Source organism: Cardiocondyla obscurior, linkage group LG14 (genome assembly GCF_019399895.1).
Source record: "Cardiocondyla obscurior isolate alpha-2009 linkage group LG14, Cobs3.1, whole genome shotgun sequence".
Lineage (NCBI taxonomy): Eukaryota > Metazoa > Arthropoda > Insecta > Hymenoptera > Formicidae > Cardiocondyla > Cardiocondyla obscurior.
In genome coordinates this window covers 4974985-5001694 of record NC_091877.1, presented here as the reverse complement: position 1 = coordinate 5001694, position 26710 = coordinate 4974985, and the positions used below count along the sequence as shown (strand labels likewise).

General features: G+C 37.6%; 1 protein-coding gene across 1 annotated transcript in view; it reads right to left on the bottom strand.

The window, feature by feature from the left end:
- Positions 1 to 21497, bottom strand: part of LOC139108254 (fatty acid synthase-like) — a 215641-nt gene extending 194144 nt beyond the window's left edge. The window contains 2 exon segments of the mRNA XM_070666383.1: positions 4178 to 4422; positions 21206 to 21497. Of these exon segments, the coding sequence (XP_070522484.1) occupies positions 4178 to 4422; positions 21206 to 21368 (408 nt within the window). The 5' untranslated portion in view covers positions 21369 to 21497.
- Between the last annotated feature and the right edge of the window lie 5213 nt (positions 21498 to 26710).

Below are 26710 nucleotides of genomic sequence, written 5' to 3'. Positions count from 1 at the left end.
TTGTACTCCGTAGACGAATCTTATCCCGGAAGGGATCTTTACCATAGGCTCTGACCATTTTGATCCTAAAGAAATCAAGAGAAAAGCGACTTTATTATCCGATTCTTGGGGATGGAAACTCCATTCCTGGCCCCGATCAGGCTGACAGATCAAGCCTTTCCGAGAACCACAGCCAGAATTGTGGAGATAAAAGAAATTACTTTAGATTAATAGGCACATACATACACTTACACTCACACATTTACAAAAATGTATCAATATTTTATTGTGTTTAAAACTATTCCACTTTCTTTTTACATTATAATTTGTTTTAAGTCAATAAATTTATATTTTTATTATAGATGTATTTAGTTTCTTATTAAAATGTTGTTATATTATTTTGATAATTTAAAGATTTTCTTTTAAAACCTTAGATTCCATCAACTGCGAAAAACCTCCGCCGGTTCTATTCCAGGTAAGAAGGATTAAATTCCTTTCCCTAAAAAAGAACCAATCACGCACTTTTGATTTTAATCGATATTTCCTCAAATTTTTTCCTAGCGCGTAATTCGTGTGGCACTCTAATTTTAAACGCCATACGAAATTCAGTGTGTAGTCAACTTCCTTGCTTACCCACTAAACCGTCTCCACAGATTTCATTCCTAATAATTAAAAAAAAAATAAATCTTAGTTGACGTAACATACAATTTCAATTTTAAAGATTTATTTTGTAGCGCCAAATTTTTTTTTATTATCTGTTTATAGTTTTATGTGATTTCCAAAGTATATACTGTGACGTGGCGGTTTTCGCAGCCTCGTTGCAACTCCCCGCGGCCGTCACAGGGCGCAACGGCGTTCAGCGAACCGCCGATACCAAGAGGCGCGGGATCAGGAACTTCAGAGATTCTGATTCGCGTTTTATTTTAGTTACTTATCGTGGCATTCCTCTTTTGTGTTCTTTTTTTCATTGTATTTATTTTGGCGAGAGTTAATCGCCGAACTGAGAAAATCGGCGCAAGAGACGAGAAAAACCGAAAACGCCAAATTTGGAGAACGATCAAGCGGTAATGTGAACCAGCGGGATAGTGTCGGCGGGATGTAGGTCCGTACTGGGAACAACGCGCCCGAAAAACGACGAGAGGACGAAAGCGAATGGTGTTTGGGATGAGAGGCCACTTATCTAGAAGCACAGGTGATGATGAAGGCGAGGGGACCGCCTCATACAAGCAGAACTTCGTTGCAAGGACCCGAAGTCATCAAAACCGAACGCACCAACGAACTCAGGACCGGCACACAAATCCGCACTGATTTATGTTATCAGAAAGATCGCGCGAGAGCAGCTATAGTCAAGGAAAATTGGCGTCCAACTAGAGTTTTCGCGCATTTACTCTGTCGCGCGTCGAGACACACAGGAGGACTCTTTATCTTTCTCTCCCCATTTCCTCTCGTGTAACATTTACGAGCGCGGATCGCAGAATCCACGTTCCCTTTTTAATCACGATCTTTTTTTTTTCGACGTTCCGAAGAAAGGAAAAAAGGAAAATACGTGACAGCACACATTTGTATATTGATATTTTGTTGGTTTATATTAAATTAAAAAATAAATTAGTATTTTTTTTGTAATGTAACAATAAATAAAAATCGTAGATTGAAAATTACAAATTGAAATTATCGATTTGTAAAGAAGACATTTTTTGATTGTACACACACATATACATTTTTAAGAGTTATATTTTTTTATTCTCTTCAAAATTGTTTTTTATTTCAATACTTTTTATATAAAATTTTCTAATTTAATAATTTTCATAATATATATCAGAATAATTTTTTAAATACTTTTTTATGGTACTAATTTATATAAATTTTCAGAAATAATCCCATTATTTTATAACACTATACGTGCATAAAATTTTTTGAAATACAAGTAATTTTGTAAGAGATTATAATGATAATAATAACAATCACATCTTTGAAACAAAATGTATTGTAAAATAAATAATTTATTTTGCAATATATCAACACGTAAGATACATAAACTCATAGATAAAATGCGAAAAAACTTATTATACTGGGTGTTCAACGAAGAGTCCAAATCGAGAACTAGCCAGAGAGATGAGGTAAGGCCGGATTATGCGATGAGGAAAAAAAATCATATGCGCAAGTTATTAAAATAAAAAATAAATTGTTGGTTTATTAAAAAAATTAAAGAAGCAATTTATAAAAATTGTCCTCAAGACATTTCGCAGGAAACGGTCGCAAAAATTGTAGCATGAGTGGACGCTCTATCATCTCGCATTCGGAAGGTCAATTCTTAGATCGTTGCCGTTCGTCGTTATAAGGTAATCGTTTTCTCTCGCCACCGATTTCATGGGTTTGTACTGCGGTACTTAAAGGTTTCAAACCGAAAGCAATTACAACAAAAAAACATCTTTTAAATTTTTTCGTTTATCTGTTTTTTTTTATTGTTTGTTTATTTTGTTCGTCTATTTTATTTTTTTTTATTATTAAGTCTCACGTGGATACAAGCAATTTTCACTGAGGCAAAAACCATGGCACGCAATTTTTCGAATAGTGAATTGATAGATATGGTATATGTTTACGCCCAATATAACGAAGAACCGTTCGTAGCCGCCAGGGAGTATTTTCGGAGGTACCCCGAGCGGAGACAACCGCATTTTAAATTTTTCGGGAGACTGGTGACGAGGCTACGAAGCCATGGACAATTTCGACCTATTAAGCTTGCAGGTAAATATTTAATTAACTGCTTTTGTTAAAAAAAAATTAATTTTTTAACATAATTTTCATATTTGTATACGCCAAGCACGACGGATCAACACGGCCTTGATCGAAGAGGCAGTAGCCGACGAGCCCACTGTCAATACGCGAGTCGTGGCCCAGGACATCGGAATAAGTCAAGCATCGATTTGCAGGGATTTAAGTCAGCTCGCTTCCATCCTTATAAAGTCAGTCTAATTCAAGAACTTTATAATAATGATGACGTTTGCAGAAGCAGTATTGTCGCTGGCTTCTTAATGTAAGTGAGCAAGACCATTATTTTGTAAAATACATTCTGTTTTTGGACGAATAAATTTTTTATAATAATGGCACGGTTAACCGTTATAACTTACATTATTGGGTCACCGAGAATCCTTACAGAATGCAGCAAGCGCATTCACAAGTCCGATGGTCTGTGAATGTTTGGGCGAGTATTCTTGGAGACCATCGTTGGACCTTATTTCATCGATGGTAAGATCGATATGACAAGCAATACCGGAGGTTTCGTAGACGGGACCTTGTTAATTTATTGGACGATGTGCTTTTGGAATCACGTATTAATATGTGGTTTCTACAGGATGGCCATCTTGCTCATACGGTCAATAAAACAAGAGCCCTGTTGAAAAGAAAATTCGGTAATCGCTGGATCGGTTTTTATGGTCCTCACGAATGGCCGCCGCGTTTACCAGATTTTACACCGTTAAACTTCTTTTTGTGGGGTTATGTTAAGCAAGAAACTTACGCTACGCGACCAAGAAACGTAGAAGATTTGAAAGACAGGATTGTGCGAGCTTGCTGCGCAATAAGTCCGCAGATCTTGCGCTGGGTACGTAGCGCAATATTGAGAAGAGCTGTATTTTGTCAGAAAATGAAAGGGGCTCACTTTGAGCATTTGCTGAAGTAATAGATCAATTGTGGACATGTTGCGCACGATTGCATGTTAATGAAAGTTTTCATTTGCATGTACTCTTACGCAATATGACTTCAATTTATCTATTTGGCTTTCATACTGACAAAATAGGTCATAAAATGTGGTACAATATGGCTAAAGGCAAAAGTTCACTTAAAAAAAAATTTAACGCGCCAAAAGTGACGCCTCAAGGGTGGTGTGAAAGTTCACTGAAGCCCACAAATAAATAATAATATTAAATAAATTTTTTGAAATTGCAGATACGCGCGATCGTCTTCTACGGTGCCGCAATCTATGGAGCGCAGTGAAAATTACAGGCGCGGTCGGTAACCCGTCTTATATGGTAAGTCGCACTTCCATCCTCTCTGATTCACCTTGTATATAAAATTCAACATTATTATCTTTTATTAAAAAGAAAAGTAAAAGATACATCAAACGTACCCGCATCAAACAAATTGGTATACGTTGAATATTTATATTTTATTTATTGTATTGTATTTAAATATGTCTTACTTGAGAATTATAAAGAAAAAACGATCGAGCCTCAGATGTCGAAATTGCTGTTATAACACTTGTTCTTGTTCCTTGTAACTCTTTAGGGTTTATACCGGCGTCAACAATTGCCTCATACGTATGTTCCATTAACATTCTCATTCCTGGATCCATTAAATGTGATTCTGTTGTAGATAAGTTGAAGAATTGTGAATCAAACTTGTCTATGTTGTTAATTATACCAATTCGATGAGGCATATTATAAACTATATAGTAAATAAACGTGTATTATAAGTAAATAAGTTTTACAAAATACATAAAACAAAATCGGATACAAATACTATTATTTATGAAAAAAAAAGATAACTATCGTTTGAAATCGAAACAAGAAAATTAAAGACAATAGATCTAGTAAAATTTGTTTTGATGAGTTTCATAAGTTCAACGGTTTTCGGAGAAGGTTGACGAGTACTTCTGTTTTCATTCTTTCTCGATTCGATTCTGCTTCATAATCATCGCACGATGTCGCAGCGACCTGCTTGGGACAAGACCTATAGTGACAAGCGGATCACGCGTGATCTATCCTTTGACGATATTGAGCTCGACAAATCAGCTGTGAGTTTTGAGTACGAACAGAGCTCCGATCTAAATCTTTGTTGCGTCACATGAGCACGGCGTTTCAATAGGTTCAGAAAATAATAAAAGCCGACCGCGCTTCACTAACGGCACAGAACTGTTTATTGATTCTTTCTTTTTAATTGTAATTCGGACTGTCACTTTATTATATGTTTAATGTTTCGTATAACTTTATTTTTTCTTTTGTTTTTTTTTCTTCACCGGTCGGAATCATAGGCCACAAATTCGTGAACTGCGTTAGTTTGACGTGTGAATACTATATACAAACAAAACAAAGTTTTTAATTTTACTTTTCGCTAAAATTTGCCAAAATTAATTAACACGGTTTAAAATAAAAAATTAAAAAGTGTGACTATTTCTGTGAAGTATAAACACAGAAACAATAAATGTTTCGTACATACACAAAAAAAATTACTTAAGAAAGATTATATAAGGTGTTAAATTTTTAAAGATCTACTCAAATTTCTCAAGAAATGTTCCAGACAAAAGTTATTTGGCTCAAAGGAAAATATTAAATGTAATTGATTTAATCTTGAGTAAACGTGTCAAGGACATGTAAAGGTCAAGTTTGGTTATTTTTAAACTCTACTTTTCATTCTAGATTCTGACTTTCCATAGAAATGTGACTTTTCGTAAAACAAATAATTTTAACACTGTTTTTATCCCAAAAACTCAGATTTAATCTTTGACAAATCAATGAAAACTCGTTGTATAACAAACTATAATTTTTTTTTAGTATTTACCCTTTGCCGTACTCAGAATGTGTTAAAACTATGGCGATCGTCACTAAAGTTCCATCGGATAATATCGGCCCAAGATGGCGTCTTAAGCGCACCAGAACTGGAAGCGTAGAAAGTGGAGGGGCTTTCCCACTTTTTACGTCCACAGTATATAAGGTTGCACCGTGGCTGAAATCGTACTTGTCTCATTTCGGAGCTTACCGCGAGTCGGATAGACCAGCTATCAAGCTTTGAAACTTCTTGGCACCATTCTGATCCTTCCGATCTAGGAGCACCTGAGTCTTTCAGTAACGCGATCGGAAGCACCCAATCGCACTTTGAGCGTACCGAAGCACTAGATTTCCTAGTCGGGTGCTTCTGGCTACGTTTCTGAGGTAATGTTTAAAACAGAAGAGAAATAAAATAGAGGAAATTTAAGCGTTCAAAAAATGCACAAAACGTGTTGTTGCTGGCCGTCAGAATGCAAGAGTTTTTTTAGCCAAAATAAAGAAATAGACGCAATATAAGTTTTCCGCTAAAATCTTCGAAGCTCTACGCCTCCGAGGGATAAAGCATGCATGAGCGCAACATGCCACTTCTCTAATTTATTAATAATTGTTAGTGATAAAGAAAGACAAGAAAGAAAATAAAATTATAAAGCAGGATTTTGAAATGTGGCAGGTTTGGAGATTAGAGATGAAAGTTTCTGGAAGAGGTTAAAAGGGATATAATTTACCTGAGCGAAACATAGTTGCAAAAGAAAGGATGGAAAAGAATAAGAAACAGGTTACTGAGAAGATATAATTGGGAAATACAAGAAGCAGAAAAAAGAAGTAAGAAAGAAAGGGCAATATGAAGATTAGTACTAGGAACTAAGAAAAGAATTAGAGAGAAAGAAAAAGTTAGGACAAAAAAAAAAGATTGATATATCCCAAGCCCCTGGTAACAGAAGGCTCGAGAATAATCGGCGAGTTTTCTGCATGCGCGAACCAAATAGCAAATTTGGCAGAAACTCACCGATAAAGGTAACACGGCACTTCCGACTGGAACGCGACGGTTCTCAACACTATCACTGTTGCCACCCGCGAATTGCTGAGTGCTATGATTTTTACATAGCAACAGCCGGGTATATTAGCGGGCGACCGCGGGCCGCCCGCGGGCAGTTATAAAACAAATCTCTGTAATCGCGCATTATCGTCTTTGCGGTGTAAGAAGGAAACCAAAAATAAAATAATTGAATTAATTCTGCATGATCATTTTATTATAAAACAAACCCGCCTACTTTGAGTTCGGAGATCGGACCCCACAGCACCGGCTGCGGTGCAACAAACTGGTGGCAACGGTTGGATTCACCCTCTGGAACCTGGAATCATCTCTCAGTTTTTGGCACCAGCGGATTTAAAGAGTGGAATCTCTGTAACAAACAAGTAAACCTGGTGAGAATACATTTACTAAAAGAAGACGAAAAAAAAGAAGAAGAAGAAGAAGAAGCGCAGATAAGCATCTAAACCAAGACATGCAACCCGAGCAACCACTGATCAGCGTAATTACGCGACGGCAGCAGCCAAACAGATAGGCAGCTAAGCAGAGAAGCGAACAAGCAACTAAGCAACCAAGCAGCCAAGCAGCCAAGCGGAACAACGGCCGATCGAACAAGCAGCATGCTACTACCGGCGTTAATGTAAGTCCGAGAAAATTTATTGTAGCGCCTTGTGCATGAACCACGGCGAATACATTTTGCGTTGCCGTCTATTACGTCTAACTTGAATACGCGGCTTTTCTGAAATAGAACCTTGCGACCTATCTTTGAACACCTTCCGCGAAGAACGGTAAACAGCGCAGGAAACCTAACACGTAAAATGTTGGAAACCAACAAACCGTTAAACCGCGATAACAAATAGTATAATTTTACGAACGGAGTCTCTCTTCCCAATCCCATGTATTTTGACAATTCATATCTCCCAAACTACCACGAAAACGAGGAACTAGCGTGCCAAAATCGTCGATCTTCTATCGGTTCGATAGTAAGCAAATAATTCGCGCCCGCGGAACATCAACTAATATATATGATGACTGATAACGGTAGACGTAACGACCTTTCGCAAACAAACGGAGAAAGCGCAGACGTTTTAGCACGGATTCGCAGGCAACGCGAAATGAAATTGCAACCGGCGATCCTGAGCTCACCACAAATGAGGGGACGGAGCAGCCCCATCACGAACATTCCTCATCGATTTATCGCCGACATACAAACCCGCAAAGAGACGACACGCTTATAACAATTATGGATGCACTCATCTTTATGACAACACGGATTAGAGCAATTGGAAAATGAATGACTTGCGCAAAGATACGGTAACAGAACTAGTAGATTAACAGAGCCGCAACCACAGCCAAGACGACACCGCAACCCAAACGAAAGCAATGTGCAGTTCTTACTCGATAATAGGCGTCAATTTTTAACATTACGAAACGCGATAAGTCTTATTCCGACCTTCAATAGAAGAGAGAATTATGTGAAGAAATTTATAAAGGCCTGCCAGTACGTGGCACGAAAAGTTGATCTGGAGGATGAGGATGAGTTACTCGTGGCAATTTTTTACACGAAGCTAACGGAACGAACCTTATCGAGATTTGAAACCAAGAAAATCGTTTGTTTCGCACAATTCATAAAAGAAGTGGAAGAAAGCTACACTCAGTGATGAGGAACAACCCATTTGCAATTAGAATTCAACCAATTACGACAGCGCATGGGAGATAGCGCTTAAGCATACGAATTCCGCTTTGGTTCTCTCGCAACGGAATTATACTCGTTGATTGAGGACCTGAACTACACGGGCGATGAAAAATGCAGAATCTGAAACTCCTTGCAAAAACAAATATTGCATAATTATCAAACAGGACTGTTACTGTAAATACAAAATTAGCGTGCGGTCGCAAAATTATGCAACGTTGCAAAAAGCGATAGCCGGAGCCACGGCCGAAGAAAGGCAGCGTGGCGCAACCTCCCAATCATACACGGAGTAAAATTTTCCGTTCACTTCTTCCAGTCGCCCCCCGGTACCGACCTGCCGAAAATGCGGGAAACAGAGACACCCTGGACTCATATGTCGAACCAGTCGATACGCGCAACGATTCAGCCTACCACGAGTAGAAAACGCCTCGCAGGTTAATTCGGCAGCCAAATTTTGCTTATACTGCAATAAGCCGTATGATACCCACAAGAAATGTCGCTGATTAAAAAAAAATAAAGTCTTCAAGGCGCGACAACAGGCCCTCTTCGCGAAATAGATACGCAACAATCGTACACTCGACTGTCCAAGGAAATAAAAGTGCCAACGCGAGCAAGACAAACGGAAGTTGATGACACGCTTGGGGATAACGAACCACGCCGGTAGGAGACGCGAATATCAAGTGTCACACATCGAACAATAACAAAAACCGTCATCGCGATTTAGTTACTCTATCTATTTCTCAAGCAATAGGCGGGAAAATAATCTTTTTCCTCAATACCGGCGGGGCAGTAACTCTAATAAAAGTTAAAAAATTGAACGGCGATACTTCAATATACACGGAGCCAATCGACGTCACGGAACATAAAGCGCAAACAATCGGGATGACCAGAGTAACCATTTACTTGAGTGATAGCACGATTATGCACACTATGCATGTTGTATCCGACGCATATCCTTTTAAATATGACGAAATTCTGGGAATGGACTTCCTGAGGGCTCAACGCACGGTATACGACGTCGAGAATGAGCTGTTAATAATCAACCGCGCCGCGATCACGTTACACCCGTAAGTACGCGTAACATTACCGCCGAGGAGCCAAAAATAGTGCGCGCTGTAACCAATAATAATCAGAATAAGATAATATAAGCAAACAAACATTAACCCGTAATATTCATCGCATAATTGCCTAGTAACTTCCGAAAACAATTCATGTAAATAAAAATCCCTTTAAAATGACCTTTTTTTAAAAAAAGGTATAAAAAAACGCCAAGTATAAGCGCGCGAAATTAAAATAACTACAAAATGAATAAAATAAAATCACCCTCAAAACTAGACCCCCCAAAAAGAACATAAAATGTTTACTGTAATTGTTGGATGGCAACAACAATTATTTAATAAGGATAGTACGTGCAGAAGCGACAAATGTGCGACGAAAGGATAATACATAAGAATAGAAGAGATAAGAAAAATGCAAGCTCAAGCGTTTCAAAGTTTCGTCTGTACAAACAATGCAAGTTCAATAGCATAGGAGCACTAGCCTTGTAAGAATCAAAATTGTAGTACTGTTTATATAATAAACGATTTATTGTGTTACGTCTCCGACTCCGCGTCTCTTTTTTTCGACATATGTTAGAAAATTTAGTTAAGGGGGTAGGTAGACCGTAGTCCATTGCAATACAAAAGAAAACTTCAGAACCTTTCAGAAAGACAATTCATAAAACATTAACATATTCCGGGACAAATTGTTGCGTGAAAGCATAAAAAACATGCAACAAATTGTAATCGGGCGTCAACGAAAATCAGACAAAAAAATTTGTCTAGACATAATACAAAAAATCAAAACCTAAGAGGCTCATAAATATTTCAACTCTGATAACCTGTCCATCATAGGAAAAGAAAAAATAACTTTTCATTAAATTTGTAATTGCGCATAGATCCTGTGCTTTAGAAAAACCAAGGGCGCAAGAGGCCCGTAATTACCGGAGTATGTGGTGCAGACAAAGGCAATAAAATCAGGTAACACAATGAGTCATACAGATGGTAAAAGTTTTCCCACCATCTCTCTAAAAATGTTAATAATATTCTGGAAGGTTCGGAAGGGATAACTCTTTAAGGCGGAGCCTTTTATAGACATTTTATTCCCAAAAACCAATGGATCTCGGGAATTGCTCACCAAAATCTAGAAACTAAGGGCGAAAACTTAAAAGTTTAAGAAATAGAGAAGGGATGGAGTGCGAATGCCCAATAATTTTAAGATAGGAAAAGTGGAGGAACAAGCTCCGCAAATGAAAGATTAGAATTTTAGAAAAGTGAAAATTCGGAAATAGTCCTCCTCTTTTCTTAGCTTATAAAATCTTGTGTTTTGACGGAGCACGCTCTCTTGCATCCCAGCTACAGCCGCATAAGTTTTTTTAAAACTAACGTGAGTGTTACTCAGTGCAAGATTGCGGAAGAGGCATCGAGAAGATCTTCTAAAAGTAAGTCTCAACGTTTCATTATGTATTGTCGCGAAAATTGATTCCACTAAATGTATTGTTTAAATCAATATTTTTTTTAATTTCAATCAAAGAGAGAAGGGAATGTCCGAGTCGAAGTTCCGAAGTTTTGATTCTGTCCGTTTGTTTCTGTGGTAAATCGAATGTGTGAGAATGACTGCTTCCGAATATCGGCTAGGATACGCTGTCAAATAACCAGCAATTTACGGTGGTTCGCGCCGCGAAATATTGCTGGAAGTTTGGCGACTATCCACGGCTAAAGAATCGGCAAGCGATTCTCGCCAGAAATAAACCACGGAGATTCATTTATGGACGAGTTAAAGGCTTTGGAAATCGTCGGTGACGAGTCTCCTTCGCCCCTTTCTTTGTTAATCTTGTAAAATTCTGTTCAAATAAAATTAAAATTAAATTATGAATTTTAGTGGAATCCAATAATAAGAAAACGATTAAGAAGAGCCGGGCGCGAAGAAATAAACAGATACGGAATCTGAGGGAGTTGGTCCGCCGTTTCTTTACTCAATATTTGCTCGCGGCGGCGCCAAACGAGGAGGTGTTTGTGTCTCCTGCGCGCAACGAAGAGAGACCGTGGTCTCCGCGTTCAGGCCCTCCGCCACCGTCGCCTATCTACGGAGACCCGGAACCGTTATTCGAATATGTCCCGCCTGAGGAAATTCCTAACATCCAGCTTCAAACATCGGCCGGCAATCTAAATCTCTCAAACCAGTCCACGGAGCCGGAATCGGAACAATTCCTCCCCACGACTCCATCTTATACTCCGAATTCATCCCTCATCTCCCAACCACGGTTTCCCGGAGGTGAGATTGCCGCCTGTTCCTCTCCTCTCTCACCGCCTCCTTTTCCGTTCAAACCCGAGGAAGCCGACTCTCTGGGCGAAGATGAATCCATCTCTCTTCCAAAAGTAACTTCCCCGATCAACCTCCATCTTCCGTCCCGAGTATTGAGGTTCTCGTGGAGCATCCGGAACCAAGAAAGGTTAAAGACCCTCTCCTGAAGCTCCTACGCAGGATTTGTATTCCGTGGACAGATCCTGTTCCGGAAAGGACCTTCTCCATAGGCCCCGACCATTTCAAGCCGGAAGACATCAGGAGACAGGCAGCTCGTTTTTCTCCTGATTCCCACTTTTTTATATATTATCCCGGGGTGGAATTTCCTTTCTTGGCCCCGATGCGGCTAATCGACCTTGTCTTCCCGAGGACTACAGTGAGGGTGGTAGAGATCGAAGAGATCACGTTGGACTAAAGACGTTTATGCACGCACGCACGCACGCACGCACGCACGCACGCACGCACGCACGCACGCACGCACGCACGCACGCACGCACGCACGCACGCACGCACGCACGCACGCACGCACGCACGCACGCACGCACACGCACGCACGCACGCACGCACGCACGCACGCACGCACGCACGCACGCACGCACGCACGCACGCACGCACGCACGCACGCACGCACGCACGCACGCACGCACGCACGCACGCACGCACGCACGCACGCACGCACGCACGCACGCACGCACGCACGCACGCACGCACGCACGCACGCACGCACGCACGCACGCACGCACGCACGCACGCACGCACGCACGCACGCACGCACGCACGCACGCACGCACGCACGCACGCACGCACGCACGCACGCACGCACGCACGCACGCACGCACGCACGCACGCACGCACGCACGCACGCACGCACGCACGCACGCACGCACGCACGCACGCACGCACGCACGCACGCACGCACGCACGCACGCGCACGCACGCACGCACGCACGCACGCACGCACGCACGCACGCACGCACGCACGCACGCACGCACGCACGCACGCACGCACGCACGCACGCACGCACGCACGCACGCACGCACGCACGCACGCACGCACGCACGCACGCACGCACGCACGCACGCACGCACGCACGCACGCACGCACGCACGCACGCACGCACGCACACATTTTGTAAATACTCACGTTTCTTTGCAATGTTAAACTTATACTTATTTATCAGATTACAACCGTTTTTTTATTACTTAATTTTTTCTGCTAGGACATTAACTTTATTTTTATATTTCAAACAAAACAACTAAATAATAATAATTGTTAATTCTGCCTGCTTTAACGATCAATTTTCTTTTTGTAATTTCAAACATCATGTTTAGTATTAAATTTGTTAATTTTGTGTTTTTGAAATTCTGAGTTAATTATTTTATAATTACCCTAATTGTCCTTCATAAGCGAATAATCACGCTTGGTTCTATCCCAGAGAATAAGGATTCACTTTCTTTCTCTAAAAAAGAACCACTTACGCGCTCAATTTGAATCCGAAATTCTAGAATACTTAATCTGCGCGTAAAATAGCGTGGATTCGAATCTCAAATCCCACGCAAAATTCGGTGGTACGTCATTTTCCTACCTTACCCACGAATACTTTTCCTTATAATAGGATTTCCTTTAAATAACCATTTAATAAAAATATAATCCTCTTGACGTAACAATTGAGATTGCTGGTTTACACTGTGTGTGCTTATATTCATCTTCGGAAGAACTTCTCTGCCACGCATGCAAAATTTCAACAGTAATATTGAATACTCTTTATTAAAGTTATGAGATTAAATAATTGCGCCAAGAACTTGAAGAATTTAGAAAATTTTAAACAGTACAAATCATGAAAAACCGTACGAAAATAGACTTAGGTTTGTTCCAATGATATAACTTGGTAATGTAAAAAAGAAAAAACAAAAAAATCTTAGCGCTACAAAATCAAATCTTTAAAATCTTAAATTATAATTTTGTTTTTTGCGTTGTGTTACGCATCAGATTTGGACAGACGGCACCACTCGCCTGTCGCGCTCACTCATGTGTAGCTTCCTTGTCGCTTTTGCGCTAAACAAATTAATTGTTTTCTGAATAACGGTTGACAATTTTACAAAATGGTGTGGGACTTTCTTATTTGTCTACCCGACTTCTATCTATTCCTAACGGCTCCAACACATGGAACAAAACACCCATATTAATAATAAATATAATGTATATTTTTTCAAAAAAACTCCTTAGACTTACTAATGAAGTCGCCAGGGACCAACGTCACCTGGCAATACTCAAAATCCTTCGTGGTCCGAATGGTGAACCGCAGCTCCAATTTGTGCCATTGAAATTTTAGTTCATGGCGGGTCCCCTGCACGATGTACGAGGAACATACCGTAGGCTTAAACGCCAGATAACACTGGCTATAGTACTGTAAAATCCATACGTATCTACTACACAACAGAGAAAAGAGAACAAAAATTGTACAGGATTTACACATACGCTTAAAAAAAACATACTTTAAAAAAATGTTTTTTTTTTTTAATTTAATTAATACGGTGATTCATACAAATACGTCGACAGTTAACGACTTACTGACGAGACGAACGAAAGACTTCAATAATGAAGTTGAGAAAAAATTTTGATAAAGTATAACTCCAAGAAAGAAATTTTAATCCGCACAGAGAACTCAATACTGTAGAATTAGGATAAGATCACAAATTATTTTTTTACGTATTGTTATATTTAGTTTGAATATTTAACCGGGAAGTAATGGAAGAACGAAATGTTACGCGAAGTAAAAGCGAGCGTCGGTAGTTGGAAAAAGTATAGAGCGCGCTGGCGCAGTAAAATAAGTGAGGCAAGCAGCACGCGGTAAGAAGTCAATAAGTCGATGAATAACAGTCCATGAGACAATACGAAGTTTTGAAAATTAAGTAAACAATAAAAAGTATCACCGAAATACTCATGCAATAAATAGTGGACAAAAATAATATTTTTTCTACTCTACAATACCAAAAATAAAAAACATACCTTCAGACGACATTACATCTTTATTTCCACGACGAAGACGATCCACAAAACAAACACACTAAACAAAAAATATAAAAAAAAACACAATAGTATATTTATGCGAACACATTAAAACTAACGAACATTTCAGATTAACTTTGGTCGTCGCGAAGGACGCAATCGAACATGCATCATACAAAATTACACAATTTACTCACAAATCCAAACTCTACTATGAAGACCACAGACATCTTCAATTTTTTGAAGTGTTATAAAAATTAATAATTACAACAATTATCGCGGAATTTAATATTAGATTCAAAAAACTATAAAACCAAATAGAAGACGCAGAAAATGCGTGCAATAGATTACACAAAACGTATAGCGGCCAATTGTTAAAAGAAAAATGCTACAATTTAGCAACGTTGGTAAATATAGAAAACAATAAATTAATAACTGCACTAAATAGACTAACTTTAAATTACGAAAATCAACAAATAAAGCAAGGACTAATAGACATAGTAGGCACAATAAGGAAAAACCTTGTTTGGTATAATGAATGAAATGACAAAAAAATAATACAAGAACTGTTTAAAGAATTATATAATGTTCATTGTTACCGCCGCGGGGCAGCACCTCGTGGCCGATCGCCGGCGACCGATCGATATCGATCCGTCGTTCGATTATTGCCTCCGATTCTCGAAGACGTTGCCGGCTCGAGTTTTATCAATGTCGTTTCAGCTGTGTCAAGCATCACCTCGTGTGCATCGACGTGCAGTGTGCTTTTTCGCAGATTTCTTACTCATCGCATCACTCATCGAATCACTCATCGCTTTGTCTTTAGTGCAACTCATCCAGATCATCCTCGCCGTGTGCAACACGCCAAAAATCATCTGGAAGACATCATCCTGCAGCACGAGGCGTGTTGAACCTCATGCTCAGTAGCTCACCGGGCTTCGCAGCATTTCGTTCTATCTTAACCGGCTACGACCGCGTCAACATCCCCGCGGCCTAATACATAAAATAAAAAAAAACTTTAAAAAAAAAACGTCAAGTGAACAAACTGAATTACAAAAAAAAAAAAAAGAAATGATATCAAAAAGAAACATATAAGAGAGTAAATAATAACAAAAATAAAAATAAAAAAATGTTTAAAAATAACTTTTCGCTGCGTTCTCTTTTTTTTTTAATATTTCGAACGCTGCGTCAAGTTAAAAAAAAAAAAAATGGTTTTTTCTTTATTTTTGTTATTATTCACTCGCTTACTTGACGTTTTTTTCTGATATTATTTCTTTTGTAATTCAGTTCGTTTACTTGACGTTTTTTTTCCTTTTTTTAAAAAAGTTTTTTTTTATTTATATCACATTTTTTTTGTTCATCTTTTCATCTCTTCATTTCTTTATCACTCTATCTCTCTCTCTCTCTCTCTCTCTCTCGCGCGCGCGCGCGCGCGCGCGCACGCACGCACACCATCTATAAAAAAAAAATTAAAAATTATTGATTATTAATTATAAAATATTGATTTTTTGATTATAATAACTAGCACCATCTATTGACAAAAAAAAGTAAAATACATATCCCCTTTACAACACCAAACGACGATGACAATAACATTGAAAAATCAGCCTAACAAAATTAACAAAAAACAACCTAAACAAAATTAAAAACGATATATCTCGTAAACGCGTAGAAGAAAAAAAGTAAAAAGATAATTATTAATAAAGTCGACCATAATCTATCGAATTATCATAAAAAAACGGATAAACGTAAAATAGAGAAATAAATATATCAAATAGTACCGGTACAAACTTTCGCACAAAAAATACGCGATAGACAAGTGCAGTTCGTCCACTTCACGCGAGACACTACCGCGTCTCTTGATTTTGTAACGATTTATTTTTCATACAAGAACAATTAAATTTATTAAATGCGAATCAACAAACAATCCAACATATAGCAAAAAATCAATTAAAAATAATAAATGGCATGTTAAATCATATACAGGAGTTATTATGATGAGTACTTATGATTATTGTCATATTCCCTATTGTAGCATATACGACTTACAAATTAAAGTCAGTAATAGTATTCCCTGTATATAACCACGCTAATATTTTTAAAATAATAAAAACAGCGCATGAATATATCGCGCTAAGTAGAGAAAATAATAAGTACATAATCTTAACTCGCGAAAATATAAAAAATTGTATCTGTGGTAATAAAAATGTATGCAAAAATAATAATCCTATTTATCAATTAACGGCAAACACATCGTGCAAAATCTTTGCGCTCTCCGAACCAGAGCGACGGCCAGAGACATGCAAAACCTGGCATATTTTATCAAATGTAAGTGTTACGTCTCCGAATCAGCGTCTCTTTTTTTCGACACATATTAGAAAATTTAGTTAAGAGGAAGGTAGACCGTAGTCCATTGTAATACAAAAGAAAACTTCAGAACCTTCCAGAAAGACAATTCTTAACACTAACATATTCCGGTACAGGTTATTGCGTGAAAGCATAAAAAACATGCAACAAATTGTAAACGGGCGCCAACGAAACCCAGAAAAAAGAAATTTGTCTGGACATGACAAAAAAAATCAAAACCTAAAGGCTCATAAATATCTCAACTTTGATTAGACTGTCCATCATAGGAAAAGAAAAAAATAACTTTTTCTTAAAATGTAATTGCACATAGATCCTGAGCCTTAGAAAAATCAAGGGCGCGAGAGGCCCATAATTACCGGAATATGTGGTGCGGACAAAAGCAATAAAATCAGGTAACACAATGAGTCATACAGATGGTAAAAGTTTTCCCACCATCTCTCTAAAAATGTTAATAATATTCTGGAAGGTTCGGAAGGGATAACTCTTTGAGGCGGAGCCTCTTATAGACATTTTATTCCCAAAAACCAATGGATCTCGGGAACTCCTCACCAAAATCTAGAAATTAAGGGCGAAAACTTAGAAGTTTAAGAAAATACAGAAGGGATGGGGTGCGAGTACCCAATAATTGTAAGATAAAAAAAGTGGAGGAACAAGCTCAGCAAATGAAAGTTTTGAATTTCGGAAAAGTGAAAATTCGGCAATAGTCCTCCCCTTTTCCAAGCTTATAAAATCTTGTGTTTCGGCGGAGCACGCTCTCTTGCCTACCAGAAATCCACCGCATACGTTACGTTAAAATTATCGCGAGTGCCTGTTTGTGCAAGATTGTTGAAGGCGCAGAAGCATCTAGAAGATCTTCGAAAAAGTAAGTCTCCACGATCAACTATGTATTCTCGCGAAAATCGATTCCATTAAATGTTTTATTTAATTCAAGTGTTATTTTTATAATTTCAATTAAAGAGGGAAGGAAATGTCCAAGTCGGAGTTTCAGAGATTTGATTCTGTCCTTTGGACTTCGTGGTGAAACTAATGTGTGAGGAAAACTGCTTCCGAATATCGGTTGAAATACGCCGTCGAATAATCAGCGACTTATTGTAGTTCACGCCGTCAAATGTTGCTGGAAGTTTGACGACTATCCGCGGCTAAGAAAACGGCAAGCGACCCTCGCCTAAGATGAACCGCGGATATTCATTAATGGACAAGTCGAAAGCTTTGGAAATCGTTGGTAACGAGTCTCCTTCGACCCTTTCTTTGTTAAATTCTCAAAATCTTGTTCAATAAAAATTAAAAATAAATTATAAATTTTTAGTGGAATCATCTAACAAGAAAACTTTAAAGAAGAGCCGGACGCGACAAAACAAACAAATCAAGAACTTAAGGGAACTTGTACGTCGGTTTTTCCTGCAATATTTGCTCGCGGCGGCGCCAAGCGAGGAGATATTCGTAACTCCTCCGCGTCACGAGGAGAGACCGTGATCCCCACGTCCGGGCGCTCCGCCACCGTCGCCCATCCATGGAGACCCGGAGCCGCTATTCGGCTGTTTCCCTCCAGAGGAATCCTCTAACGACTACATAGATAACATCCGACAAAATCCCGACAACATCTTGGATATCTCGAGTCAGTCCACGGAGCCAGGATCGGAACAATTCCGCCCCACGACTCTGTCTTACTCCCCAGATTTGTCCCTCATCTCCAAATTACGTTTTCCCGGAGGTGAACTTCGCGCTTGTTCCTCTCCTCTCACACCGCCTCTTTTTCCTTTTAAACCCGAGGAAGCCGACTCTTTGAGCGAGGATGGATCCATCTCTCTCCCAGAAGTAGACTTCCCCGATCAACCTCCATCTTCCGTCCCGAGTATCGAGGTTCTCAAGGAGCATCCAGAACCAAGAGAGGTTATAAACCCTCTCCTGGAGCTCCTCCGCAGAGCCTGTACTCCGTGGACAGATCCTGTTCCGGTAGAGGTCTACTCCATCGGCCCTGACCACATTGACCCAGAAGAGATCAGGAGACAGGCGGCTCGTTCTGATCCTAATTCTCATTTTTTTATATATTACCCCGGGGTAGAATTTCTTTTCCTGGCCCCGATGCGGCTGATCGATCTCGTTTTCCCGAGGACCACAGCAAAGGTGGTTGAGATCGAGGAAATCACATTGGATTGAATCACCATTATATACAGAAAAGACATTTACACATAGACACACACACATATTCCTGTAAATACACTCTGTTTTTTATACAATGTTAAAATTATATCTATTAATAAGATTAAAATCGTTTTCATATTTCATAATTCTTTCTGCCAAAACGTTAAATTTATTTTTATATTTTAGACGTAATAATTAATATTAAACTTGTTAATTTTGTTTTGAAAATTCTGAATTAATCATTTTATAATTAACCCTACTATTCTTCATATGCGAATAACCACGCCCGGTTCTATCCCAGAGAATAAGGATTTACCTCCTTTCTCTAAAAAAGAACCAACTACGCGCTCAACTTAAGTCCGAAAATCTTGAATATTTAATCTGCGCATAAAATAGCGTAGTTTCGGAGCTCGAATCCCACGCAAAATTCGGTGATGCGTCAACTCCTTACATTTCCCACGACCATCTATCCTGAGGATTTTCTTTCAAATATCCAATTAATAAAATAATTATCCTCTTGACGTAACATAAGCATATAGACAGCGCTAAGCGAGTCACAAACATGGCTATATTCGACAACAACACAGGTCATAGAACTCAGATGTAAACACAAACCGAGCAAGAAACTAAAAATAAACAGAACAGAGAAACTAATACTAAAAGACGCGTGCCAAGTAACTACAATTAGACGTTACAAACAAAAATCTTATTAGGAAAAAGCGAAATAAATATGTATATATCCATGTACAATCTAACAATGATGCCTATAAAAGAAAGAACCAACGTTGCTATAATAACAAAACAATTACAAAATATACAACGGGAACCGATAATAAAAAACCAGCGAAAATAATTAGAATTAAGTATATACTTAAACAAGCTACACGGCAAATTAGAAAATAAGAATTATGTCATATTAACAAAAACAATAATATTATAGGTAGGAATAAGTACAGCTAACTGCGGCTACCATAATAACAATCCTTGTAGCAATATTATGGAAAAAATGTAAAAAATAGAAAATAAATAATACCTACACGCAAATTAAATCAATAAAAATATTTGTGTAAAACAATTATCTAACATTATAACAAAGTAAAAAAAAAAAAAAATTTGAGAAAGTTGAAAATCCCTCAATTTTTTTTTTTCCCCTCTAGGGAGGAGAAATGTTATATCCCGAGCCCCAGGCAACAGAAGGTTCGAGAATAACCGTGAGTTTTTGCACATGCGAACTGAATCGCCAATTCGGCAGAAACTTGCCGATGACGGTAACCCGGCATTTCCAGCCGTGACGCAACGGTTCTAGAACTGTCGCAGTTGCCACTCGCTAATTGCTGAGAGCTATATTAATCGGGTATATTAACGACCAAACGCGGGCCGCCCGCGAACAGTAATTAAGAACCACGATAAAACGCACGTACCACCGTTCGCGAGTCTATTTGAAAAAGTGTAACTAGGGGAAGAGTAATAAAGAAAACGAAATACTTAAAAAGTGTCTGATTATTTATTGTTCTACTACAAACATCCTCGGTGGTTCTGTAGAACGGACCCCACAGCACCGGCTGTGGTGCAACAAGTGATACTAAATAAAAACATCAATTCTAAGAAATCTATGTAAAATTGTTCTTATTAAAAAAATCTTCTGGATAAAAATAACAGCTTACAATAATTTAACCTTTAAATAAAAGGTTTAAAAATTGTCATTTTGATACGTCTGAATAATATTTGTAAAATAAAACTTTTTAGAAATAAAAAATTAATTTCTAATTATGAGTAAAATAATAAAATTTTTTAACGCTAAACTACCATACAAAAAGTTGACGCCCCATGATTGTGTTTTAATATAAACGTAACAGAGAATAAGATTTTAAAGTTGCATGCGACATCAACCGTGCGATAATTTTTGTATACAAAATTTATTACTTGTTTTCAAAAACAAGATCTCTAAAATTTTTTTTAAAAACTAATTAAATATTATAATTATGTAAAAAAAATAATAATAACATCAAAAATTTATTTATATTTTAATTTTTAAAGTATATAAATATATTTTTTAATAAATTATAGTAGTGTTATTTTAGTATAGATAGAAATTTATTTACAATTATTCCACCGTCCATGTCCACTGAAACCAAGATCCATCTTGTTACAAAGATTTTCTTGAAGTTCTTTTAAATTATTACTATTAGGAAATCGGCCAGCAATGCCAGAAATAACAATTCTTTCTTCTGAATCAATGGTGGTGTATAAATTTGATTGATACATATTTACTTTATACAATATAGAAATATTATATTCCAAAAAAGTAATTTTATTTACTTAAAATATAATAGACAGAAATGTTATTCAATTTTGTAAACTGTATATTAATATATAAACTTGAATAAAATAAAAAGAAACTACGGAATTTCAACTAATCCAGAAGCAAGTCAAAACGTAACTAAATTGCACGATTTAATTTCTGAATTTATTACTTCTATCACGTATGTTCTTACATAAATATTCATAATGTAGCAAAGTTAAACATTTGACATTATACTTAATGTTTGCATAATAACATGATTACATATATAAATATGGACATTTTTGACGTAAGTTTGTACCGTATAAATCAATATCTTTTTACATAAAGATTAAGAAAAGACGTCAACCGTACGCAAAACAGAACAATTATAATGGTTAAATTAAAAGAGAGCAAAATATTTATTTAAAAAATAATTTTGAAGTTAATACAAAATACTATTTAAATACTCTCGCGCATATACAATTTTAAAATAATTAATATAAAAGTATTATATGTTATAAAATTAATAAAATTTAATTAATTAAATAGAAGAGAGAAAAGAAATGGCGAAGGAGGGATGGTGGGACGAGGAATGCAGAACAGAAAAGATAAAAGTAAAGGAGGAATTGAAGAGATGGAGAGAAGAAGGAGGGAATGGAGAAAACTTTAAAAAATTGAGAGAGGAATATAAGAAACTGTGTGAGAAAAAGAAGTTGGAGGAAAGAGACAGATGGGAAAGAAAGATAGAAGGAGCAAAGACGGAAGGAGAGGTATGGAAAATAGTTAATAAAAGAAGAAAAAAAAGGAGGGAGATATAAGAAAAAATAGAAATAAAAAAATAGGATAATTATTTTAGAAAAATATTGGGGGGAGTAGAATAGAGAATAAGGAAGAAGGTAGAAAGAGGAAGGACAGAAGATGAGGAAGAGGATTTAGAAAAGGAAGAATTCGAAAACGTAATAACGAAATTGAAGAAAGAGAAGACGGCAGGGAGTGATGATTTGGAAAATGAGATTTGGAAATGGGGGGGAAAAAAAGTTAGAGAGAACTTATAAGAAATATGTAAAAAAGTGTGGAGAGGGAAAGGGATACCGAAGGAATGAAGGGACGGGATAATAGTGCTAGTGCTGAAGAAAGAAAGAGGAGATAAAGTGGAAGACTATAGAGGGGTGACGCTGTTGCAGACGGTGTACAAGGTTTACGCGGCTATGTTGGTCGAGAGATTAAGAATGGAAATAGAAGAAAAAAAGATTTTACCACAGAATCAGGCTGGATTCAAAAAGTATATGGAGACAGTTGATCAGATATTTATTCTGAATTATTTAATGGAAAGGAAGTTGAAAGAAAAGAAAGGAAAAATGGTAATAGTGTTTATCGACATGAAGGCGGTTTTTAACTCTGTGGACAGAAAAAAGTTAGTAGAGAGAATGAGGGAGAAAGGGGCAAGAGAAGCATTGGTAAAAATTGCGAGGAAATTTTGGAGGAGACAATAAGCAGAGATAAAATAAAATAGAAAGAAGGGGAAAGTTTTTGGACGGCAAAAGGAGTAAGACAGAGCTGTTCGCTTAGTCCGAGCTTGTTTACACTGCTACTGGCAGACCTGGATGAGAAATTGGAAAAGGGGGGATGGGATGGAATAAAAATTAAGGGAAAGAAGGTGTAGGCCTATGCGGATAATATAGCCTTGGTGGCGGAAAATAAAATAGGAATGAAGGGAATGTTGAAAAGCCTAGAGGAATATGTAGAGGAAAAAGGACTGGAGGTAAATGTAGAAAAGACCACGATTTTAAGATGCAGAAAGAGAGGAGGGAGATGGAAAAAAGTAAGATGGAATTTGAAAGAAAAGAAAATAAAAGAAGTAAAAAGTTTCAAGTATCTAGGTTATACGATAGTGAGAAACGGGGATCAAACGGAGCATGTAAGAGAAAGGGTTAAAAAAGCGGCAAGAGTAATAAGACAGATATGGAGTTTAAGAAAAAGAAAATTTGGAAAAGACTGGGAGAGAAGAATTTGGTTATTTGACAAACTGGATTGAACGGTGGTTAATTATGGGGTTGAGATATGGGGTTGGAAAGAAAGAGAAGAGATGGAGAGATTACAGGATAGATATATGAGATGGATATTGGGGGTAAAGAGAAATGTACCAAGTTTTATGATAAGAGAGGAATTACAGAGAAAAATTGAGAGAAAGAGTAGGAATGAGAACCTGGAAATACGAGATGAGATTGAAAAAAGGAAGAGGGGAAGAATTAGCGAAATGGTGTTGGGAGGATATGAAGAAAAGGGCAAAAGAAGAACAAGCGAGTGGAAAGTGGGAAAAGGAAAGGAAAAAGTTTTTTAAAAAAATGGAGTGGTCACTAAAATAAGTGGAAGAAAAAAGAATAAAAAAAGAGATAAGGGGAGAAAACCTGGTAATAAAAGATAAGGAATTGCAAAGAGAAAAGAGGTGAGAAAAGATAAATGGATTAAAGTTCAATAAATATTATGGAAGAGTGAAGGGGAAAAAAATACTGGAATATTTAAAGAAAGGGTGGAAAGAATAAAGATGGAAAAGAATAGCGAGGTTTAGATTAGGGGAAGGGATGAGAGGAAACAGGTATTGGGAAAAAGAGAAAGATAGAAAATGTAGAATATGCATGGAAAAGGAGGAGACATGGAAACATGTATGGTCGGAATGTATAGACTGGGGGATAGGAAGGAGCTGGGAAGAAATGGTAGAGGAAATTTTAAGTGAAGAGGGTAGGGAGGAGGAATAGTTAAAAATACTGGAAAAAACAAGGAAAAGAATTGGGGTAAATGGAAGTATGAATGAAGAAGGAAAACAAAGGAATTAAGAAGAAAAAACGTCGGAAACGGGGGTCCAAGGAATGAAAGGAGTGAATGAAAAAAGATGGATGAATGAAATGGCATGGTGCGATCTCTCTTTCTCTCTTGCGGCGATTAGATTAAGTTTTAGAGGATTAAGAAAAGCGTAGTAAGTAAGTAGTGCGGAATTATTTTCAGGTAAAGAAGATTGTAATAAAGAAGATTGGAATGTAGAATTAAGATAGATAAGAGAAAATGTTTATTGTATGGAAGGAAAATGGAGATGGTAAAAGAATTTGTTAAAATTGAAAAGAAAGTAAAAGTTTATGTACGTGGAGGCTAGGATATATTATGTAAAAAGATTTATGTATTGTAAAGAGAGTCTGTGTACCCCGAAAGAGAAATAAACACATTTATATATAATTAATTAAATAATAAAAAATAAAAATTACCATTCAACTTTGAAAATCTATAAGAATATATCAAGACGTCCCCCTACAAGACGCACTCTTTTACCTTTCTCCCCCATATTTTCATATTTTTCCCGATATTTTATCACCTCTTATCGCTTTTCCGTTTTACTTTTCTTACAGCCCTTGTCACTTCCTTCTTTCTCCTCCATTTCCTCTCTTTTTCTTCTTTTCATCATTTTTTGTTCCATTCCTTCAAGTATCTTCCCGAAATACATCTCCCATTCCTCCATCTCTATTCGTTCCCTCCTTCTTCTCCACTTTTTTCTTTTCTTCTTTATCAGCTTTTACGTTTGTTCTTCTATTTTATCTCTTTCGCTATTTTTATCCATTTTTCTGCTTTTTCTTTTTTCTTTCTTTCACACAACTTTTCTCTTTTCTGTATTACTCTTATTATTTTTTCATTTTTTTATTTTCTCAATTCTCTCCATGTCTCCCTCTTTTTTTCTTTACATTTCTCATCCCATCAACCTTTATTTGGTTTTTTTCCTTGATCTTGTCTCTCTTCCAAAATTCTGTTTACTTTTTTCTTTACTTTTTTTTATTCATTTTTTTTCGCTCTATATTCTTTCAATTAAAAAAAATTTCTTTTTTTCCTTTCTCCATTCACCTCCATTTCCTTCTTACTCTTTCTTTTTCTCTGTTTTCTTTTTTTTTCTTTATCTTTGCTATTATCGTAAAGTGATCTAAATCTATTTTATTCCATATTTTAATTTTTTTATTTCTTCCCACGTGTCGTCATTACCCATTACATAATCAATCACCAATACACCCTTTGATTTCTCATATGTCCGGTCTCCTTCCTCGACCCGTTTCATTCTTCCGTTCAATATCGACCATCCCGTTTTTTCTAATATTTTTATCATTCTTCTCCCCATTTCATTAACTTTTCTATTCTTTAATCTTTTTATTTTTTTTTTGTCTTCTCTCCTTTGTGTCCTTCTTTTCTTACATCCCATTTTTGTAATCTTAGCCTTAATTAATAGAATTAAACAATATCGTGTGAGACGGTACGCGAAGCGTAATCATGCGCGGCATGAATGACGTCGAGAACACCCTAGCAAGAGTTCACGCGGTGAGAGGAGAGAATCCGATAACAAAAAAAAGTTCAACAACGAATTGTACATAAAAATCACAGCTGTAATTAAGAATAAACAAAATAGTTCGGCGGAACGGAATTAACACAATTTCAGAAGCGTAAATCTTGATTCGCTCGACCGACACTGCGTTTCCACCCGACGGAGATTTTGAGGAACGTTCAGATTGGAGGCTCCCGCGTGACAGAAATCTTGAGCGCGATGTTATAATCTTGCGATGCAACCGGGCGCCGCGGAATCGCGATCTGTTCTGATAATGAATACAATTAAAGGTACAAAAATATTTGCAATGGCGATAAATATCTCCGATTGTCCGACAGACAAGCGTGACGCAAAACAAAAAGTGCGGATAAGTAGAACGCCTTCCACGACACGAAACGACCGGCCTAACGGCGAATCGGAGTCGCACCGACAATGTGAGTTTTTTGAACAAAATTTGCCAACGGCAACGGAGTAAGCTTGCGTAACAACTCTGGAACAACTGAATTAAACGGCTAGCGCAGCTGGGCTCAACAACCGAAAACTCAACTCCGTTAAACCAAGAAGCTGAACGCTCATTGGTTCAGCCGCGAACGCTAGCAATGATTACGCGACGACCGCGGGACTTGGTCAATTTATCTATAGAAGAAAACATATGTACTCGCGTGACGGACGAGCGAAGAAACTTCCATGCTTCCGCTCTCGCCCGAACGTCTTTTTCGTATATGTGTGAACAAATATAAATCAGCATTAGATATCGTAACGAAGATCAGGTGAAACTGCATCAGCAACCCACCTAAAATAATAAGAAAGAAAATATCAATAAATAAAAATAAGAAGAGTTACTAGACTTTATTGCCGAGACTGCTGAAGTTGCAGTTGCCGAGTAACCGAGTTACGGCCACGCAATCTGCTGACGTTAAAGAATCAGTGTCTCATTAAATACCGACGGATCGTCACCCGCGGCAGTCG